Source organism: Bufo gargarizans, chromosome 7 (assembly GCF_014858855.1).
Source record: "Bufo gargarizans isolate SCDJY-AF-19 chromosome 7, ASM1485885v1, whole genome shotgun sequence".
NCBI classification, from domain to species: Eukaryota; Metazoa; Chordata; class Amphibia; order Anura; family Bufonidae; genus Bufo; species Bufo gargarizans.
This window is the reverse complement of record NC_058086.1, coordinates 157512969-157527788: the sequence shown is the minus strand read 5'-3', so window position 1 is coordinate 157527788 and position 14820 is coordinate 157512969. Positions and strand designations below refer to the sequence as shown.

Genomic DNA, 14820 nt, shown 5'->3' with positions numbered 1-14820 from the left:
TGGGCACACTTTGTTAAGAACAGCTCAGGCAAGCTGGCTGCCCCTATAATAATGCTTAGAAAAAAAAAAAATCTAGAATCAGAAAATAGAAAATGTAAAACAAAAAAAGTGATTTGCTATCATATGATTTTAAGGCCTCATGCACACGACCGTTGTGTGCATCCGCGGCCGTTGTTCCGTTTTTTTTCCGCGGACCCATTGACTTTCAATGTGTCCGTGGAAAAATCGGATAATGCACCGTTTGGCATCCGCGTCCGTGATCAGTGTTTCCAGTCTGTGAAAAAAATATGACCTGTCCTATTTTTTTCCCGGCCAACGGTTCACGGACCCATTCAAGTCAATGGGTCCGTGAAAAATCACGGATGCACACAAGACTGTCATCCGCGTCCGTGATCCGTGTCCGTTTTTTCCTATCATTTTAAAGGCAAACTTGACTTAGATTTTTTTTTTTCATTTTTCATCTCCGTGGATCCTCCAAAAATCAGACCCACGGAAGAAAAAAAACAGACACGGATCACGGAACGACAGAAACAGTTTTTGCGGACCGCAAAAAAAAAAAAAAAAGTCAGTGTGCATGGGGCCTAACTGGGAGATAACATTTTTGGTGACACAGCCTTTAAATTCGAATACACATTTATGTAACTGATGCACACGATCTTATTTGCCCCCCTTGCAGATGGGAGTCCTCAGTACTATACATACTCTGTCCAGCTCTAGTGTAAACTTCTGGTCCCATGACTGGTTAGAAATAGGTTTCCAGTAGGTCTGACCAACCACGGTATTGTCCAGCTTCAGCACAGCACAGACCTCATCTGTAAAGAAATTACACCAACTCAGCTTAAAAGGCTAAGAGGATTGCGGGAAACAAAAAGCTCCACTGTTAAACCCACCACAACAAAATATCTGCTTAAGAAAAGATTAGAGATTTAGTTTTCTTTTGTAAAGAGCCGAATGTATGAACAGACCAATTGCTTTCAAATGGACCAGACGTCCTTGCTAACTGTAGGGCATGCCAAGTATGGATTGTCTTTAAACCCCACGTCTATGTAAGGAGTCCAATTAAATTATAAGATGTATCTTGCCAAGCTGTACATAGATATTTACTGACCGGGGGAGGGGGACACTCCATACATCTGACATTATGTGGTGTAATGATGGTGAACAATAGCATAGGAGTTATAGGTGGTCTGACGGCACTACATGGATGGGGGATGAGGAAAACAGGTAAACCATATGTGGGGTTCTGCTTTAGAAAACTTTAAACACACTGCGTGTCATTAATGGAACCAAGCTTGGAAAGAAACTGTCCCCTCTGTTCATCTAGATGGCAATTGGTTTAGGCTAGCCATATACAGGCGAAACTCGAAAAATTTGAATATCGTGCAAACGTTCATTTATTTCAGTAATGCAAATTCAAAAGGAGTTTCATTAACTTAAAATTAGAATATTGTGAAAAGGTTCAATATTCTAGGTTCAAAGTGTCGCACTCTAGTCAGCTAATTACCGTATTTTTCGCCGTATAAGACGCACTTTTTCTTCCCCCAAAATGGGGGGAAAATGCCCCTGCGTCTTATACGGCGAATGCAGTCAGTTTTACATCGCTGGCAGTGATGTAAAGCGAGCAGGGACTCGGGGAGGGACTGGGAGGAGGAGCTGGGGCCGGCAATAGCGGCAGGGCGGTGCAGTCACTGTACTAAAGGCCCGCCCCACCGCTCCGGTGTACTAATAAAATATGTCATATTCAATTAAGGGTTATTAAATATGCCCCTTTATGCCTAATAGTACCTTAAATTCTAAGCGCATCCGTACAATGCAGGCCGGGCGGGCGGCAGCGTAACTCCCTGATGTCACGTGCCTGCGCCGCCTACTTTATGACTGAAGCAGGCGGCGCAGGCAAGTGACGTCAGTGAGTGACGTGACGCTCCGCGCCGGCTGACCGGCCTGCCGGCATTGTACTGAAGCGCTTAGGATTTAAGGTACTATTAGGAATAAAGAGGCATATTTAATAACTATTAATTGAATAAGACATATTATATTAGTATACTGCAGCGGCGGGGGATCTGTGGATGGCACAGTTATGGGCTGGGAGGGTCTGTGGATGACACATGTATAACAGTGCAAGCCACAGATCCCCCCATAACAGTGTCCGTCATCCACAGATCCCCCCATAACAGTGTCAGTCATCCACAGATCCCCCCATAACAGTGTCAGTCATCCACAGATCCCCCCATAACAGTGTCATGTCATCCACAGATCCCCAGTAATAGTGCCATCCTCAGACCACCTAGTTCCAAACCCACCAAACCCACAGCACACCTTTTGGTTAAAAATATTTGTTTTCTTATTTTCCTCCCCAAAAACCTAGGTGCGTCTTATACGGCGAAAAATACGGTAATCCATACCCCCCAAGCAAAGGGGACCTGAGATTGTGACTTTGGGATTTCATAAGATGTAAGCCATAATCATCCAAATTATAACAAATAAAGGCTTGAAATATCTCGCTTTGCATGTAATGAGTCTCTCATATGTTAGTTTCACCTTTTAAAGGGAATCTGTCACCTATTTTGATCCTATAATACTGTTAACATAGCAACGTGCAATAAAGGACCTTCATTCCAGCGTGGGTCTTCTTACTTTTATTCAACTTTCCATTTAGATGAAAAAGCGATCTTTCTGATATGCTAATTAAGCCTCAAGGTGCCCAGAGGGGCGTTATTCCTCTCCTCTAGTGCCCAGTAACGCCCCCCTGCAGTGCCCAGCACGCCTCCTAAGAAATAAATGTCCTCCTACATCCTTGCCGAACTGTGCCGCCCCCTCCACTGCGTTATTTTATTTATTCACTGCACCGTCCTTGCTTCCTCATCTCTTGGCCTCCGAAACCCCGCCTGTACGATACACCGGCTCCTGAGGCAACAGCGCTCTGATTAGGTCACTGGGCTCGGCGCATGCCCAGTGACACTATTGAGGCGGTTGCCCTCAGGAGCAGGAGTATCGTACAGGCGCAAGCAGTCAGCGATACTGCGGAGGCAAAGAGAGGAGGAAGCGAGGACGGTGCAGTGAATAAATTAAATGACGTAGTGGAGGGAGCGGCGCAGTTCGGCAACGATGTGGGAGTACATTTATTTCTTAGGAGGCCGGCTGGGCTTGGAAGAAAGGCGGGCTGGGCACTGCAGGGGGCGTTACTGGGCACTAGAGCAGAGTAATAACGCCCCTCTGGGCACCTTGAGACTTCATTTGCATATTCAAAAGATCGCTTTTTCATCTGAATGAAAAGTTGAATAAAAGTAAGAAGACCCACGCAGGAATGAAGGTCCTTTATTGCACATTGCCATGTTAACAGTATTATAGGCTCAAAATAGGTGACAGATTCCCTTTAAGTTGCATTACTGAAATAAATGAACTTTGCACGATATTCTAATTTTTCGAGTTTCGCCTGTACATTAGATTACTCTGCATGGTGTCCATACAACAGTCCCCAATATCTGCTGTGAGATGGTGAACTTTGAATTTCAATATGTCTTATCCCAGTTTCCCTCTGAAGATCGGCCATGGCCATAGGTCTCTGGATGGAAGCAGAGCAAAGCCTGGCTTCCTATTCATAGGAACGCATCTTATAGTCTGCAACATTGCTTAGCTCAGTGGCACGTCATATCACGTGTGTCTATAGGAGCAGGGGTGCAAAGACAGTCAATGGGGCAGTAATACAGACTAAGGTTCAGACTCCATAAATGTACACTACACAGTCTAAAAGATGCCCGAGATTTATTAGAGAGACGGATGATATATTTGGTGCATCTTTAGACTATGTAGTCTAACTTTATACCACCTATTAGCTTACTGGGCTCCATAATTTTTTGCAAGGATTTTGGTGCATTCTTGGCACACATTATCACATCTTAAGCCACATCCCATTGTCAGACAAGGCGGAACATTATCTAAAACATTTAAATGTGGTGAAAGGCATGTATGTTTTTTTTTTTAGCAAATTTTGTAAGAATTATGGCTATCCTGATTAGTAAATTTCCAAAATTGTTTCTCTTAGGAGAATTCAAGGTGTTGTGTCATGAAGACATCCCCTTCCCACACCACGGCCTATGGACATTGTATAACGAGGTTCCCCACTCAGGATCCCCCAAAGAAAAGTACTGCAAACTAAGAGCAGCTTTGGTTGAAGTAGCTCATGCATGTATTGGCCAGGATGTATTACTAAAAACTATGAGGGTTATTTACTAAATGATATACGCCATTTTTCTGGAGTATATCTGTTGCAGATTGATTTTTTTCCCCCTGTTTTTCCCCTGCTCAAGCCAGTTCTAAAAAAGGGGCAGTAGCATGGATGGGCCACCAGGCCCATCTCATTTATCATATTTCTATGCCAGTTTTAGGCGTAGAAAATGTTCAAAATCTACGCCAGTAAGGAAGCTAATGTAGATTTAGACTGGTCGTGGATGCGCCAAAGCTATATAGAGGCTGGCGCCCCTACATAACTTCGGTGGATACACCGCCAGCTCATGGATTAAGACCAGTGTCTAAAACGCCGGTCTTAATAAATGACCACCTATATCTTTCCACAGCTTCCCCCAGTGATGACCACTGATCATCAAGCCAACATCAATCTAAAGAGGTCACTGGATGAGACAATTTCATAATTATTTGTTGTGTACAAATTAGTTTACCTTATACTAAATGTATATTTAAAGTTCTTTTAGAAGCTGATTTATGAATATTGGAGCAAGAAGGTTCAAGCATAAGAACGACAATAAACGTAATGGTTGTTCTCGTACCATTTACCGCCACATGCAAATAACTTTTATGACTATAACAAGATGGTGTAACAGTGCTATAAAAGCTATAGGTCAGTACGGAAAGGTAAAACCGGCCAATTTCTCCAAACACACTTCAAGGTTATATCCTATTAAAGATGATGGAAACTTGAAGGCCGACAGCTAGAAACTCTTTTTCCATAAACGCAGTGATCATGAGACATTAGTTTGCCAAGATCATGTAAATGGAAGGAGACAATAACAAACAGAAAGTTACTGAACTGGAAAAGTCATCTGTCTTCAGGAGATTCCGACCGCTGACACTTTTAGTTTTACTTGTCCTGCTCATGAAGGAGGATCTTGCCTCGCTTGGACTCCACCCTGGAAGGGTTGCGGTAGCTGCTTTCGACCTACCAGGGACATTCTCAAGAATGTCCTGGCAGCCCATGAGCCGGACTTCCAGGGTACCTGAGGAATACAAACAATGAGAAGAAATGATGCCTACACACTCTCATAAGAGGGTTTTCTGGTTTCTACAAATGGAAGACAGGTTACCCAAAATCAGATTGGTGGGGATACAATACCTGGAACCCCCATCGATAAATGATGAAACATACCAGCAATCGCCTTCCTATGAAACTGGTCCGAGAATGTTTGGGAAATCAGACCTACAGGATCTATGTTCGGCACTAAAGTGCATCCCCCCATTTGCCAATTATGGGCACATAAGAGCTAAATACAACATATAAAATGTACATAGTCTAAAGAAAAAGAATACAGACGCCCTCTTGGTGTGTTCAGTTTTCTGCCATAATTGACTGGTAAGTGGCACGTTGGCAGGTTGCTTAAAAGGGTATTCTGAGACGTTTATACTGACTACCTATTCTCTGGGTAGGTTATCAATATCTCCCGACTCCAGGGACCTCCGACTATTTGCCGTTTGAGAAGGCAAACGACTAGGGCTGAGCGTGATACCAAACACAGCCGATATACAACATACGCCGCTGTACTTTATAAGGTGTGAGAAGGCCGAGCGCCAATGCCTTCTCATACAGTGGATATGCAGGGGTCCCCACTGATCAGATACTGATCTGTATCAAAATCTCAGAAAACCCCTTTAATTACTGTATATAAAACTTTTAGCAAGACATAGACTTGTTACATTTGACATGTTAAAGGAAGTCTGTCACCACTATATGATCATATACAGCACTTACCTGGCGCTGTAGCACACCTACACATGATTCTAATGGTACCTTTGTTATTTCTTTAGACATCCAGAAGCAGGAAAAAAACGACATTTCATATGCAAATAAGCACTCGCAAGTACCCAGGGGCGGCGCTCCGTGTGTAGGTGCCCAGGCTGCTCTGCCTTTTTAACCATTACTCCTCCCCTAGCCTCTTCCTTTGCATCATCCCTAGGTCTGGCCGAGATCCAGCGCCTGCGCACTGCTTCGCCGGCTGGCGCATGCGCACTAGTTGAATTGATGCCGTACCCAAAATGGGCATTGCAGTGTGCATGCCCCGGCGAAGCAGTGCGCAGGCGCGGGATCTCGGCCGGATCTAGCAATGATACAAGGGAATAGGAGGGCGGGCAAAGTCAGAGGCTGTGGGGAGGAGTAACTGTTAAAAAGGCAGGGCAGCCTGGGCACCTACACACGGAACACCGCCCCTGGGCACTTGCGAGAAATAAACTTAGTTTTTCCTGCTTCTGGATGTCTAAAGAAAATAACAAAAGGTACCATTAGAATCATGTATAGGTGTGCTACAGCGCCATGTAAGTGCTGTATATGGTCATATAGTGGTGACAGACTCCCTTTCATACAGCAAATAGTCTGCATCATTTACATACAGTCCTGATCAAAAGTTTAAGACCACTTGAAAAATGGCAAAAAATCTTATTTTACATTGTTGGAGCTTAACAAGGTTCCAAGTAGAGCTTCAACATGCAACAAGAAGACATGGGAGTGAGACAAAACATTTTTTGAACATTCAATAAATTGAAAATAACGATTAAACGTTTCAGGCTGTTTTTCAGCTGATCCAAAGTTTAGGACCACATGCCTTTAAAAGGCCAAATCTGTGCAAAGATGTGGATTCATTGTCATTTTCTGTCAGGTAGTCACACGTTGTGATGGCAAAGGCAAAAAAACTCTCCCATTTTGAACGTGGTCGGGTTGTTGAACTGCATAAGCAGGGTCTCTCACAGCGCGCCATCGCTGCTGAGGTGGGACGCAGTAAGACAGTCATTTGGAATTTCTTAAATGATCCTGAGGGTTATGGAACAAAAAAAGGTCAAGTAGAAGACCCAAAAACATCTTCATCAGCACTGAGCCGGAGGATCCAATTGGCTGTCCATCAAGACACTGGCCGATCCTCGACCCAAATTAAGGCCCTTACTGGTGCTGACTGCAGCCCAATAACCATCAGACGGCATCTGAGACTGAAGGGCTTCAAAAAACAAACAAAAAAGTCTTCAAAGACCTAGTCTCCACAGAACTGCTAGTTTGGACTCGTTTATTCTCCGATGAGAAAAAAATGTAACCTTGATGGTTTCCAACGTTACTGGCATGACAAGCAGATCCCACCTGAGATGTTTTCTACGCGCCACAGTGGAGGGGACGCCATAATGGTCTGGGGTGCTTTTTCCTTCAGTGGAACAATGGAGCTTCAGGAAGTGCAGGGGCGTCAAACGGCCGCTGGCTATGTCCAGATGTTGCAGAGAGCATTCCTCATGACTGAGGGCCCTCGTCTGTGTGGTAACGACTGGGTTTTTCAACAGGACAACGCTACAGTACACAATGCCCGCAGGACAAGAGACTTCTTTCAGGAGAATAATATCACTCTTTTGGCCCATCCTGTGTGTTCCCCTGATCTAAATCCAATTGAGAACCTTTGGGGATGGATGGCAAGGGAAGAGTACAAAAATGGACAACAGTTCCAGACAGTAGATGGCCTTCGTGCGGCCGTCTTCACCACTTGGAGAAATGTTCCCACTCACCTCATGGAAACGCTTGCATCAAGCATGCCGAAACAAATTTTGGAAGTGATAAACAAAAATAACGGCGGAGCTACTCATTACTGAGTTCATGTTTGGAAGTTGGATTTCATTTTTTTTTTTTTTTTTTTTTTTGGGGGGGGGGGGGGGGTTAGTTTTTTTTGGGAGGTGATCAGCGGAAAAACAGCCTGTTTCAGTTTATTCATTGTTTTCATTAAATTGAAATGCTCAAAAATATGTTTTGTCTCACTCCCATATCTTCTTGTTGAAGCTCTACTTGGAACCTTATTAAGATCCAGCCAGGCTAAATATATATTTTTGCCATTTTTCAAGTGGTCTTAAACTTTAGATCAGGACTGTATATGGTGCTCGCAGCTGCAACCTAAGCCCCCCCGCTAGGACATGAATCCATGCAGCAGGATTAATTTAGTCAGATGCCAATCAGAAGCCAATTAACCTACATAGTCTGTAAATGTACAACCCACAGTGTACACACTCTGCTGGAGAAACTGCATGAAGGTCTCAAAAGGAAGATGAGCAGCGAGGATCACTCTGCGCACAAGTACAGAATATTTCTCAGATGGGTTAGAAAAAACTATGGAAAACGTGCTTGTTGAACAAAAATAACAGTTAAAACAAAGATGGAATTTAAGGGGGGGGGGATTCATTATACAGGAGAACTCTAATTGAGGTCAAGCTATAATTTTTGCATTTGTTTGGAGATGTTCAGCTTTTAGAGGGCAACACAGTGACATGCAGCAAGGTGGCTGCTTCACAACAAATATCTGGACCCCAGTGACAAAAGCACCAATGTCATAGGTGCCAACAGTCCTGACGTTACCAGGACTGAAACTGAAAGACGGTCCCAACAATTTCAGGTTGTCCCTGAATAGGTGGGCTCAGTAGTCCAACCCATAATTGGGGAGCCCCAGGGGGGTTTGTGGCGTTTCTCAGGAGGAGCTTACATGCCCCAAATTTACCAACTGCAATTTTGGCAATTATGACTAATGTGGCCACAACGTAGCCACAGAAAAACTACTTTTCAAGCAAAAAATAAATAAAAATAAACCAAGTGTGAGTAGATAATGTACTTCTGTCTGCAGCTCATGGCGGTGCTCTTCAGCCCACCAACCTAGGGCATTTATTACATAACTACTGCTGTGATTTGGATTATCAGCAATAAGTGGTGACAAATCTCTGGAAAAGACAGAAAAACAAACTTGTCATGTCTTCTTGGGCTGTAAGACTGAAGATAAAGACCTCAAAAACAGGTCCCTAATCTGAATAAAGAAACATATTAGGCAGAAGTTGACCTTGTAGTCTATAGTAACCAAAGAAAACTTTCGTTTTAGCAGAGCAGTTAAAAAAATAAAATAAATCAAGTGGGTTCACGGCTTTGGACATTCCCCACTTGTGAGAAGGATACCTTGACAATAAGCTGGTCAAAAGTGTCCTCGTGCTTTGACTCCAAGCAATCAGCTGTAATCTGTGAGTTAACCTTGCCAATACGTGTTCAATTTCCCTACAGTGCCACCACAGGAGAAATAAAGCATTACACAACATCAATGGTTGGTCTGTGTAAGACAAAATACATTAAGGCCTAAAAATGCTCAATAGAGGCTCAATAAGGGCACCCTAGAGAACAAGAGATCCCAAAAAGACTCATTCACTGGCACCACTCCAAAGTCCTCAAATCCTTGATAAAAGGGGGGTGAAGAAAATAGGAGCTGTGTCCACAGTGGTAGTAGACAGGAGGATAGTCAGAAGTGGCGATAAGCCACTGTAAAGACAGTCAAACTTCTGACTATCCTCCTGTCTACTACCACTGTGGACACAGCCCCTATTTTCTTCACCCCCCTTTTATCAGGGATTTGAGAACTTTGGAGTGGCGCCAGTGAATGAGTCTTTTTGGGGTCTCTTGTTCTCTAGGGTGCCCTTATTGAGCATTTTTAGGTCTTAATGTCTTTTGTGTTTCTGTAGGTTAGCATAGGCGATACCTTGACCATTTGGCTGCCTTCCGTTTATTGTCCTCATCACCCTCCTTCCAAACAGGCCTCTAAATCCACTTTCTTGGCGCCCGTCACCTTATATACCTAGGGTGCACACCCCTAATATATATATATATATATCTTTATTTGTATATACTTTTGTCTTTTTCACACTGGTCTGTGTAAGGCCGGGTGAGCATGCATGTATCCTCAGTAGGAAGAGGTGGAAGAAGCAGTTTATTTCCCAGAGAACAAGGAGATTGGGCAGTTGCTCAATCCTTATCGTCCCCAACATCTGCCACGAAGGGAGAGTCCCATACATATTAGAAAAATCAGCAGGTGTAGATGCATCTAATGTGTATGGCCAGCTTAATAAAGACCAGATCCTCCAGAGCCTCTTTATAGCCTCTTCCGCTTTTGGCCAAAGTAGTGAGGATCCTCTATATATATATATATATATAAAAAACATTTTCATACACCCAATTAGTGAATTCCAAATTAGAAGTGGACAGCCCCTACAAAGCAGAGGTCCAATTAGTTTCTGAGCCGCTCATTTCAGAAATGCCAAGCATCACAAGAACCACTTAGGGGCAGGAGGCTGCATTACACCTAGGCAAAAACCAATTGCCTCTGCCAAAAAAAAATGCATAGCAGTCTGAAAATATGAAAATGAAAAATCTATAATTGCCACATTAGAAGATCTCCTCCTTGTTAGGGTACATTCACACGATGTGTGTAATCCTTTCCGATTTGCGGTCCGCAAATAACGGAACAATGTGTCCGCATTTTGCAGACAAAATTACTTCCCTATGTCTTCCGTAAAAAAAAAAAACAATTACTAAGGCCTTCAAACATACGGAAACGGATCCGCAAAAAACAGATCCATTGACTTGAATGGTGCTGCGGACCGATCTGTATGGACAATAGTAGGACATGCTTCATATTTTTGCGGAATAGAAATGCGGACAACATACTGAATCTTGTCCGCACATTTTATTCACCCACAGGAATTAATGGGTCCGCTTCTATTCCGCAAAATGTGGAAAAAAAATAATACGGTCGTGTGAATGTACCCTTATGCAGGTTATACGTTCCCACCCATGAGGATTTTTAGGTTTACCTGTTAGAGCGGCTGGCTTGGATAGTGTGCTGTACTTGTTTTGTGTAGAGATCATACTTTGTCGTGGGCTTAGCGTTGGAGATGCAATCATTGAGAGCTCTTCTATGATGATACTGCTTTTCGGGTGATTTTTTGGGAGCTCACTGAGCCTTTGTTCTAGAGAATATTTCAGGAGGTCCAGCTTCTGACTAGACTCATTAAATCTTGACTGAGCCTGAAAACCATAGAAAGCCCATTAGAATTAACATTTATGGAGCAAATATATATAGATTATATATGTAACCAAGACATCTGACAGTTCAAGCCTCTCAAGTCAGTAAGACCTAGAACCTATTGGCCTGAAAGACCTTCTGCGAGATCTTTGAAGCAAACAATACTATAAATAATCAATCATCCATTGTTCTGGCGGACGTATGCTACTAAACTAGATGTTCTCTGCAGGGTGAATGTCTGGCTGGCTGTGGCTTCCCCCAGTTATTTGCTTGAGGGGAAGGGGTGGGTCTTGGCGCTGGATCTGAAGCAATTAGTTGATCACCATGGTGGCTCCAAACTTAAAGGGGTTGTCCCACGAAAAACAAAACATTCAGCAGTTTTCAAACCAGCACCTGGATCTGAATACTTTTGTAATTGCATGTAATAAAAAAAAAATTGTATAGTCCCTGAGCTAGTCAATAAAATGTATCTGTATAGCGCCACCTGCTGTTTGTTCATTTTCTTATTTCTCTGTCCAACTTGCTCAGGTGGACGCACATGCTCAGATAAATTCTTAGACTACCTCCTTAGCTGTGAAAGGGAGAAAGCTGCAGCAGAAAGGACACATACCCTGAGCTGTGATAGGGATAGCTGCAGCAGAAAGGACACATACCCTTAGCTTTGTCCCCTGAGCTGCCAGCTAGATATAAATGCAGCAAAGCAATTGGAATTATACATGGGGAGATCTCTGGATCCATGTGAGGTACAGGGCTGGTACTAGCTTTGTTAGTAAGAGACTGTCATGTCCTATATGATGTCTGATTTTAATTTTTTTACATTAATCGTGGGATAACCCCTTTAAAGGTGACTATGATGGGGCAAAGGGACACACACACAAAATGATGCTTCATGTGAGTAAAGTTGAACAGGAGTAGGACGACATCGGTGTCCGTACAGCTAGGTTTCATATTCATAGTCATGAGGCATACAAATCTGGACTGATCTTTCTACAGAAACAAGTCACCACTCCCGTGGAGCTGATGAATAGCAAGGTGCACAGCGCCTGATGACTCGCAGATCAGCAATGCAGTAGGAGAGACAACCCCCAGCGGACTGCACATTATAAGGTAATGATACTACTATAAATAGTACTTTTACTAGAAGGACATAACTTGCAGCTTTTATGTGCACGACTTGAAGAAATGCTGAGGAATCTTAATCCTAATGTATGTCGTCTACATTTCCCCAAGTAATTACATAATGCTTCCTTCAGGGCTATTCCGCTGAGAAGTAATGCGCTCTGGCAAGCACTGCAGCATTACACAGCGAATGCTCTTAGAAACGGAAATTTTTGGAATGTACACTGCAGGATCCAAAATGACAAAGAAAAAAAAAAAAGTCTAACACCTAGAAAAATGTTTAAGCATCTAAACAAACTGTTCGGCTACATGCACACGACCGTGAAAAAAAAAAAACCCGTCTGTTAAAAACGGACACACTGTCAGTTTTTTATGGCCATTTTACATCAGTGCGTGCATCTATTTTCTGGCCATGCGTCCGTTTTTAATGTCTGTTTTGCATCCATTTTTCATGTCCGTTAAATAATCTCCCCCATGGTTTAAATAATGCCCCCATAATGGCCCACCGCTGTTTTTTTGTTGATTTTACAAAAATAAATAAAAACAAACAAAAAAAATAACTTGCTCACGCTGCAGCAGTCTCTCTCTTCACTGAACAGGACGGCTGCACTCCAGTCAATCGGCCGTTAAAAACGGTCCCATTGATTTAAATGGGGTCCGTCTGGCCGTGGAAACTGCCAAAAATAGGACATGTCCTATTTTTGGACGGATGCTATTCACTGGCCATTAAAAAAAACGGCCATGTGAATAGCCCCATAGACTTTTATTGGTGCTAAAAATGGCCGTGTGACGGACGTTACTTAGGCTACTTTCACACTTGCCAGATCCGGCAAAACGTATGCCAACTGATGGCATTTGTAAGACTGATCAGGATCCTGATCAGTCTGAAAAATGCCTGATCCGTCTTACAAATGCATTGAAATGCTGGATCCGTCTTTCCAGTGTCATCCGCAAAAACGCATCCGGCATTTATTTATTTTTTAGATTTTTTCGGTCTGCGCATGTGGATCCGGCATTCCGGTATTTTGAATACCGGATCCGGCACGAATACATTCCCAACTAACCCTTGCATTCAGGCAAGGGTTCAGTTTTTTTTGGGCCGGAGATAAAACTGTAGAATGCTGCGGTTTTATCTTTGTCCCAATCAGTCAAAAAGACTGAACTGAAGACATCCTGATGCATCCTAAACGGATTACTCTCCATTCAGAATGCATGGGGATAAAACGGATCAGTTCTTTTCCAGTATAGAGCCTCTAGGACAGAACTCAGTGGCGGAAAAGAAAAACGCTAGTGTGAAAGTACCCTTAAACGGCCATCACACGGCCATTATTCACTGTCATGTACATAAGGCCTTATGCATCCTTTTAGCATGCTGATCCTCCACTGACCTCTCCCTTCCTGGTCCTGTCTGAACATGCAGGAAATGACAGGAAAGGCGGCTCAGCCAATGACTGGCTGCAGTGGAGTCCAATCTAACCCAATGATCGGCTGAGTGGGCCTTCCCTGGCATTGACTGCACGTTACACCAGGATCAGGAAGTACAGATCAGATTGCCTGATCCGGCAGGCAGTTCCCGCGACGGAACTGCTTGCTGGATAACGCTGCGGCAAGTGTGAAAGTAGCCTTACCAAACATTTTGCCCGTGGGATGACTTTAAAGGAATTATCCTGGAAAAGATAAAGGAGGACTTATCCTCGGGATAGGTCATCATTATCACATCAGGGGTCCAGCTGTTACAGGGATCAGCTGTGCTCTCCGGACCTATGGTGAGCCATGCAGTCTCTCCCGACAGCTTTCCAAGGACAGCGCCGTACATCTTATAGTGGCAGTGCTTGGTATTGCAGCTCAGCCCCATTAACGTGAATAGGGCTGAGCTGCAACTAGGCCACGTGGCCGATGTACAGTGATGTCACTGGCCAAGGAAGAGGATGCAGTGCTCAAGGCCACTTCTAACAGCTGATGGGCGGGGGTCCCGGGTTTTGCACCCCTGCTAATCTGATACTGATGACCTAGCCTGATGAGGTCCTAAATATCTTTTTTTTTTTTATCATAATTGCATTAACCAGTTTCTAATCTCTACATCCCCATATGGAGCCAGCTAAATATACATCCATAGTACTGACTACAACTGGTGGCTGGGGGCATTCTGCAGTCCATAGAGAAAAGCAGCAATACCCTCTACAGACGTAAAAGGACGTTAGTCCTCCACATGCCCATGGATGCCACATTCATCAGTGTTCTATACACATCCACAATGTCCAGCGATATTGGGGCAGCTTGAAAAGCAAACCTATGGTCATTATTACGATGATATTTCTAGTGGTAGGATAAGCAATAAGAACATTGAAGGACATTGTGGGAGAAATATGGCCCCTTGCTTCCAGAAACTGCGCCGCTCTCATCGCTGTAGGTAAATGGAAGAGTAATGTTTTTCTAACCTGAAACCACAAAAACTGGGCCTCTGGGTGAATGGGGCTCTAATGTGCATGCATGTCCACCACTCCATTCACTTCTATGGGATGCAAAGTACAAGGCATTGCCATCGCAGGCAGTCCCTTAGCAGTGGACGGAGCGGTGGTCACGCATGAACGCTCACCACTCCAATCACAGAAGATACTTG

At 43.7% G+C, this 14820-nt stretch overlaps 1 protein-coding gene across 1 annotated transcript in view; it reads right to left on the bottom strand.

Annotated features, from left to right (window-relative positions):
• Window positions 1–14820, bottom strand: part of PKN2 (protein kinase N2) — a 110966-nt gene that overhangs the window by 18316 nt on the left and 77830 nt on the right. The window contains exons 7-9 of the mRNA XM_044301530.1: window positions 10870–11083; window positions 5046–5231; window positions 703–812 (exon numbers count right to left, since the gene is read on the bottom strand). Of these exons, the coding sequence (XP_044157465.1) occupies window positions 703–812; window positions 5046–5231; window positions 10870–11083 (510 nt within the window). The remainder of the gene's footprint in view (window positions 1–702; window positions 813–5045; window positions 5232–10869; window positions 11084–14820) is intronic.